At 45.0% G+C, this 8,004-nt stretch overlaps 1 protein-coding gene across 1 annotated transcript in view; it reads right to left on the bottom strand.

Annotated features, from left to right (window-relative positions):
* The window catches only part of LOC125944297 (uncharacterized), a 14,122-nt gene extending 6,651 nt beyond the window's left edge, over positions 1 to 7,471 (bottom strand). The window contains exons 1-3 of the mRNA XM_049664653.1: positions 7,430 to 7,471; positions 6,625 to 7,369; positions 6,425 to 6,518 (exon numbers count right to left, since the gene is read on the bottom strand). Of these exons, the coding sequence (XP_049520610.1) occupies positions 6,425 to 6,518; positions 6,625 to 7,369; positions 7,430 to 7,450 (860 nt within the window). The 5' untranslated portion in view covers positions 7,451 to 7,471. The remainder of the gene's footprint in view (positions 1 to 6,424; positions 6,519 to 6,624; positions 7,370 to 7,429) is intronic.
* Positions 7,472 to 8,004: the final 533 nt, after the last annotated feature.

Genomic DNA, 8,004 nt, shown 5'->3' with positions numbered 1-8,004 from the left:
CCCTGACCTCTTCCTCCATTCTGTGTCCACGCTTTTCATGTAGAGATGTACAGTGCACTTAGCCGCCCATTTATTTTCATCCATGTTCCTGAGCCTTTCTTCAAAACTAATTTTGCTTTGTGCTTCTCTGACTTCAAAAGAGGCCCAACCCATGTCTCCATGCACTGCCTCATTTGTCGTATTACCGTGTGCTCCCAAAGCCAACCGGCCTACTGATCTTTGGTTAACTTCCAAACCCGCCAATATATCCGATTTTAAGCATATAATGGCATTTGCGAATGTTAGTGCTGGCACCATTACTCCTTTCCAGATTCCACGCACCACCTCATACTTATTGTGGCCCCACAGTGCTCTGTGTTTCATTAATGCTGCATTCCGCTTCCCCTTTATTTTCAGATTATCTTGGTGGTTGCTTGAGTAATTCTTTCCTTCGTTTATGTGTACGCCGAGGTACTTATATTGCTTCACTATGGGTATTACTTGCTGTTGAATCGACACCACGAAGTTACTCGTGTGTTCATTAAAGATCATAATCCCTGATTTCTCTGCGCTAAACTTAAGGCCTAGATTTGTCGCTGCGTTCCCACAGATATTCGCAAGTATCTGTAAATCTTTTTTATTGTCCGCTAGTAGCACAATGTCGTCTGCGTACATCAATCCAGGGACCTTCTGTTGCACCATTTGTCCATTACGCATGTAGGATAAATCAAAACCTAATTCGCTGTTTTCCAGTCGTCTTTCTATGCCCTTGACGTAAAGCGTGAACAACAATGGTGACAGAGGGCATCCTTGCTTCAATCCTTGGTGAATTCCCACCATTTCATTTCCTTTTCGGCCTTCCCATGCCACTTGTACTTGGTTGTCTCGATATATCTCCCTCAGCAGCTCCACGAAATCGTCATCTATGCCTTCGTATTGAAGAATATCCCACAACAATTCCCTGTCTACGTTGTCATAAGCTCCTTTAATATCTAGAAATGCTACCCATAAAGGTCTTTTCTGAGCTACTGAAATCTCTATGCACTGAGTTAGTACAAACATATTGTCTTCTAAGCGTCTGCCTGGCCTGAACCCATTCTGTAGTTCCCCCAATACACCGTTTTCCTCCACCCACTTCGACAGTTCTAATTTTACGGCTTGCATTGCCACTCTATATATCACCGACGTTACTGTAACTGGCCTGTACGAGCTCGTCTTATCCTTATCTCCTTTGCCTTTGTAGATGAGATTCATCTTGCTTTCACGCCATCCAACGGGAATATTCTTTGTTCTAATCACTTGCTCTATGACATTAGTCAGCAGTGCCTTGCTTTTTGGACCGAGGTTTTTGATTAGCTGTATTGGGATTTCATCGGGTCCTGCTGCCGTGTTGTTAGGGACATTTTCTGCTGCCTTTTTCCAATAGAAGCTTTCTATGCTGAATTTTGATCTCTCAAGCCTCTCTGTTGTTGCTGGATCTGTTGTCTGAACTACACTTTTTCTCGTACCGAAGTTATGCCTGATAACGTCTGTGATGTACTGCAGCGCATCATCGCCTTCATAGATGTTACCGTCTTCATCCCTTATAGCCGTTTGCGAGTTTCTAGTTGGAGCTCCGAGTGCTTTTATATGGTTCCAGAATCTTTTTGGGGCGCCTTTGTCTCTTTTGTGAATGTTATGCACCCAACGTTCACTTGCGCATTTAATTTTCTCTTGCACGAGCTCACTCGCAACCCTTTTCTTTTCTCTGTATGTATTCCATCTAAGGAGCACCTCTTCTTCTTGTAATCCCAACTTTTTGGCTTCTCGATGAACCCTAGATGCCTCTTTACGCTCTTCTATAGCTTGTTTAATTTCCTTGTTCCACCACTTACGCGGTTTCCTCTTTCCAATCCAACAATTGTATTGCCTTGTCCGCCTTATTTCATGCTGCATAACCTCCACCAGTTCCTTATATTTCCAGACTGCTGTAGGAAAAGCCTCAATTTTCTTCTCTATGTTGTTTGCGATCTCTGTTATTTGCTCGTCATTCATTTTTAAAAACTCTGAGGCTATTGGTTCATGTTCTGCGCTGGTATCTCTCCCAAACTTTAATGCTAAACGTCTATGATCGCTTCCCAGGCTATTTTTTCCATTTTCGTCTATTATCATTTGTTCCAGTTGTTCGTAGACCATTTCTGAGACTAAGGCGTAGTCGATACATGACTGCCTGTTTCCGCATTGCCACGTTACCTGTCCATGACACTTATTCTCCCTGTTAACTACTATAAGGTTCTGTTCATCACACAAATCCAGCACTAGAGAGCCGTTGTAATCAGTATATCCGTCTAAATTGTCCATGTGCGCGTTCATATCTCCCACTAATATCACCTGGCCCGAGTTACTGAACTCATTAATATCGCTTCTAATGCAATCGACCAATTCCTTATTTTTTTCCCTGCTATCACTACCTGTCCATAGGTAAGCTACTCCCAGCCACGTCTTTTTACCTTGCCATGTACCACTAATCCATAAGTGCTCTTTACATGTCTCGTTTACCCTTCGCCACTTCAGACCTCGCCTAATTAGTACGCCTACGCCTCCGCCTTTCCTTGACCCGGTCATTCTGTTGCACCCTTCCCATACAAAGTTGTCAATAACAGGCGGCTGCTCCAAATCTCGTAGATGCGTTTCGGTCAAGGCGTACACGCTAATCGCTTCATCATTCAGTTGCGTTTGAATTTCCAGCCATTTTTCCTGCTTACGACCACCCTGCATGTTAATGTAGCAAATTTTACCTTCTCTATTCTTATCCTTTCTGCGTCTTTTCCTGACTCCTGGTCGCCTAATTCTGCCTCACACTAATACTCACACTCACACTCACTAATACTCACACTACTAACGCCGCCTAGCGGCTCTCGCCAGAAACGCCAATGCCGCGCTATGCTGGGCTGTTAAGTGCGTCGGCAGCGCCTTTCGGCAACGTGTTCGTACGAGGTGTTTCGACGATTGTGTCTGTGAACTCGTGCGGAATTGTTGTTAGCATATTGCAGACGCATCTTTCTGCTCGCCAAATCCTCATCGATGGTAGGAAATGGCCACAGTGGCTAGAACGAACAGCAGCACGTAGCCAGGAGCCAGCGGGACCCGCACATTGTCGGCTGGGGATACGATCGACATCGGTAAGTGTCTGCGCTCAACTCGCAATGTTTTGCTCGCAAATTTAGCGTAGAATAAACAATGCATGCTGTGTTGCATCGTTTGGAGAGTCTGTGATCGCTCAGCTAGCAATTACGTACAGGATCATCTATGAGTTGTACAGTGCACGGAGTGTTCGTAGCAGCGTCGCACGTTTGTGGCGGCGCGGACACCGCGTCTTCCCGTTCGCTCGCTGTCCTTTTATCGGCAACATCTTATCGCATGGCTGGTCTGCAACCAAGCTGCGTAGGATGGCTTTACGGTGGTGTCCTGCCGAAATCTTTTCTCGCTGTTGCGAGTGCTTTCTGGTCAGACATGCGGAACGGCTCAGTTTCTACTGATCCGCGATCGCGGAAAGCCGTCTACCCGTGCTAATAAACAGCCCGCATCGCTGGCGTGCTACGAAGCCCGATCTCGCGTAATAAAGGGAAACGATGTGGGAACGATGCGATATGTGCCGTCTCATGAAAAGGAACACTCCGCGGCAGCCCAGTAGCTATGACGTTGCACTGTTGGGTGTGAGGTCGAGGGTTCAAGGCCGGCCGCGGCGTCCACATTCCGATGGGGGCGGAATGCAAAAACGCTCGTGTGCCGTGCGTTGTGTGTAGAAGCCCAGCTGGTCAAAATAATCTGGAGTCCCTTACTACGGGCAGCAGTTATTGTTTTTAGCAAAGGGAATGTAGGGATGTTGCAGTCTGAGCCAAGGGCATGTTTATCGCGTCCAGTTGCATCTCACAGTTAAACGTATGGGAGATCGATGATCTCTGTTCTCCCATCGCGTGTTCCCATTGTATTTGATAACCTGCCGTGGTGGCGTTGCGCTACTAAGCTTGAGGGCGCGGGATCGAATCACGGCCGCATTTTGATGGGGGTGAAATGCTAAGACGCCCGTGTACTGTGCATTGGGTGCACGTTAATGAACCCGGTCGTCAAAATTAATCCTGAGGCCCTCTCTACGGCATGCCTCATAATCAAATTGTGGTTTCGGCACGTAAAACCCCAGAATTTAATTTTTAATCGTCGTATTTGGTGTGGCAGTATATATATATATTGTGCCCAAGGAGGCTCGATTAGTCAGTCCTTACAGCATGCTTGTTTTAACCTACATATACACTCACTGCTTGATGTGACCTATTTTTCAGATGGCGTGACCTACATGCACCCAATGTGCGTCAACATCTGGGTGGACGACGTGAAGGCGTGGCCAAGTGTGTTCAGTGCCCACATTGTGTGCTACCTCATAAGGAGCAAGGCATGTGACCTCAAGGAAGCAGAGGCATACAAAAGCCTAGACTCCTACAATTTTGTGCAGAGTGGCTGGGTTGGCCAGGTGCTTTGTCACAATGTTAACAAAGACTTTGTGTACCTCAACGCGGATGTTCGACCCTCGCAGGCCATAAATCAAAAGCCTTGGACAGCATGGGCTTGTGTCAGGCACACCAGCCAGGTAATCACTGCTGGATGCTCATGTATGGCTGGGAAAGCAAGGGTTTGCAGCCATGTTGGTGCACTACTGTGGAAAGTCGATATGGCTGTTACGTCAGGAATGACCGGCACATCATGTACTGACCAAGCAGCTCAGTGGAACAGGGGAATAAAGAGGAATGTGGAACCTGTCCTGCTTGAAGATATGTACTTTAAGCTCCAAAAACAAACTGTGGACTCCGAAAATAAAGCACCAAAACACTCAAGAAAGTTTCATCACTTCGGAAATGATGAAAAGCTGATAAACCACATCAGGAGCAAACCATTCTCAGATCTCTTCAACATTCCAGGTGAGGGCACATTTCTTTCGACACATGAAATGAGTGAATTTGTGTTAACTTAAATGCCTTAAAATTATAGTGGCGATTGTTTGTTAAAGCTCATTAGTATGTTTTCATGGAACTGACTCACATTGCCATTTATTTAGCTTAACAATAATGTAGATTGTGACGGTAGATTTTGGTGGCTTTCAAATACAATAGACATGATGTTTGGTTATTGTATTTAATTATAAATACAAGTGGTGTTGCTGGCAGAATGCAGTGCAAATTAGTTGCAATTGTTTTATGTCATGCAGTTACTTTGCTTCATAGCACTATGAATGCGGCAGCTTGGGACCCATCTGCTGCTGATCTACCAAGCCAGCCTCGCCACTCACATACAGACCCATTGGAACTTCCAGAAAGCTGTTGCCCTTGCAAATTATTTTATCAAAAATTTGTTGTGCTTTCGGATGAAGGAAGGGCTTTGCTTGAGTTTTCCACTAGGGAACAGGGGTGCCCACTATGGCACATGGCCAGGCGCCTTCGCATAACTGCATCAAATGTGAAGCGGGTTCCTAAAAAGGAAAGCACTGACCCTTCGAAAGCTGTTTCTGCACTTTCAAATCTAAGCTTTACTGGCAATGCTGCAACAAAGCATGGGCTGAAGTACGAAGCCATTGCAAGAGTGGCATTCATGAGGAAAACTGGTCTGGCTGTAGCACAGTCGGGGATGGTAGTGAGTAGTACACATCCTTGGCTGTCTGCAAGCCCTGATGGCATCTGTGCTGATAATGCCCTACTTGAGATCAAGTGTCCACAGTTTCTGATTGCAATGTGTTAATTGAAGGGGGAAAGTACGACGTTAAGCTTGTGAATGGCGAACATGTGCTTTGCCCAGGCGGAAAAAATGGGTACTATGACCAAGTACAGTTTAGTATGTTTTGCTATGGCAAAAGCATGTGCTATTTTTATGTGTTGTCAGCTGAAAGTGATGTAATCGTAAATGTGCCAGTTGACACACGGTACATTGAACAGAACATGAAGAGACTCGAAGCATTCTACTTTTTGCACCTGCTGCCTCACCTTGAGGACCTACATTATAAAAAGAAGCTGGCTGTGTGCAAGACATATGTTGAGATTTGTCAAATAACGCATACGTAGCAAGCAAAATTTTATTTATTCATAATGTTTGCCTTATTAGAGCCCTCTAAGTATATTGAAAGAATAAACAACATTCAACCACCTGTTTTACACCTTGGCCTCATGTCACTTCATAAGCTTCACAGGTACGAGACCAGTGAGGTTACAAAAACAGCATCACTGAAGTGAAGTGTCGTTTACCCTACTCACTTCTCACAGAGCGCTTAGGGCCAAAATTACAATACATATGGGATATTTACGCTCGAGTTAGTTCATTGATGAGTGGACTTTTAAGGTTGCAGAGTCCCGCACAAACAAGGACAACTTTGCTACCATACTTGCTTGACTTGATGGGCAGTACTTGTTTGAAAATTCTGTACCTCTTGATTCGGTTGATTTCCCGCTCAACATGAATTTGCAGCGAAGCGATGCGCCTAGTTTCGGTGACTTCACTTTCAGGTAGCTGATCCTTTCCTAAGAAAAGAACAAAAACAAAAAAGCAATCATGTACACGCTTGTAATTACTGTGCAGCTCTTTAAACTTATAGAGGGTGTGACAAACACTATTGTGGATACCTACCTTTTGTGAATTCAGGCCTGTTCATTTTAATCCCTTGAACTTCAAGATGAGGGTCAAGCTTGAAACCGCGGTCTGCCATTATCTCGTCCCCTGGAAGGAGGTATTCTTCCACTCCACATGTCTTTACAATGTATTTGTCTGAGGCCCTGCCTCCATACACATCTGATACGAACATTATAAATCCATTTGGTGCTATGACGGTAAGAAATTTCATTGTGTTTGCACCCTTGTATTGGCTGTAACTTTGGGATCTGGCCATCAGTTTCCGTGGCCTTTGCATTAGTGCCTCAGTGCAGTCAAATATGCATGTTGTACGACTGTACTCACAGTTTCTGAAACTCTCTGGCATGTTTGCCCGCAACCTTGAGCGGGGCAGCCATACAACAACTTCTTGCATGATCTTCACCAGGTCGTCCAGCACTCTCGAAAATGTTCTAGAAATATAAGCGACTGAGACCTCGAATCGTCTTGCTAGATCTCCACAAAGGAGGCCAAGTCTAAGCCTCATGAGGGTCAATAGCAGCTGGTCTTCGATGGTCAAGACCTTGCAGACTGTCTTGTCCTGAGTCTTCAGTGCTGACACGAGTTTGTCAAATACAGCCACAGGAATGCCAGTGTAAAAAAGAATGTCATCACTGGTCAGTGTTCGATAGGAAATAGTTTTCACGGTCATGGGATGTCTCATATTTGTGTATGAATGGTCAGTTGGCGGCAATTCCCATTGTGTGGAGCTATCTTTCATCACCTGCAAGGAAGTGAAAAGGCATGTCATGATTTAGAGCATGTTAACATCATAAAATCTTGCCTTTGTACTTTCGCTTGTCATGATGTGCTCTGTTCTGCTTGCACAAATCTGTAACAAAATGATAGTTCCGTCGGAAACTTAAACACGCCATCTGGCAACTAAAATAATCTGCGTGCCTACTTACGTCACTTTCGTGATCTGATGTTAAGCTTGCACAAACTTCATTTTCTGCAACAGTCCTCTCTGGAGTAGTTACACCATAAGTGGCAGCCTGTAAACAAAGCACAGCAGCAATCATCATTGCAGCATCACACAGGCAGTAGACATAATCATGTGGAGAGGAGCATGCTTGCACACTCACATCTGGTTTCTTATCGAATGTACATGTGACCAGTGCAGCTCCTGTGAAGAAAGTGACAGCTAAGTTGCACTTGAAGCAACATATGATAGGTTTCCCTGACCACTCACATGTGGTTCATAAACTGTGCCTGGGCTGTCAAATATATTTTCACTGCAGTAAGCCTATGAAAGGAGAAACCATATTAATGCGTGTACTTCTTAAACAGGCACCATGTTCAGATGCCTAGACGGACTGTGCGAGCACTTAAATCTTCATTCCCCAGAACATTGCTGAC

Source organism: Dermacentor silvarum, chromosome 3 (assembly GCF_013339745.2).
Source record: "Dermacentor silvarum isolate Dsil-2018 chromosome 3, BIME_Dsil_1.4, whole genome shotgun sequence".
Taxonomy (NCBI): domain Eukaryota; kingdom Metazoa; phylum Arthropoda; class Arachnida; order Ixodida; family Ixodidae; genus Dermacentor; species Dermacentor silvarum.
The sequence above is the reverse complement of the archived record's forward strand: the minus strand, read 5'-3'. Positions and strand labels throughout refer to the sequence as shown.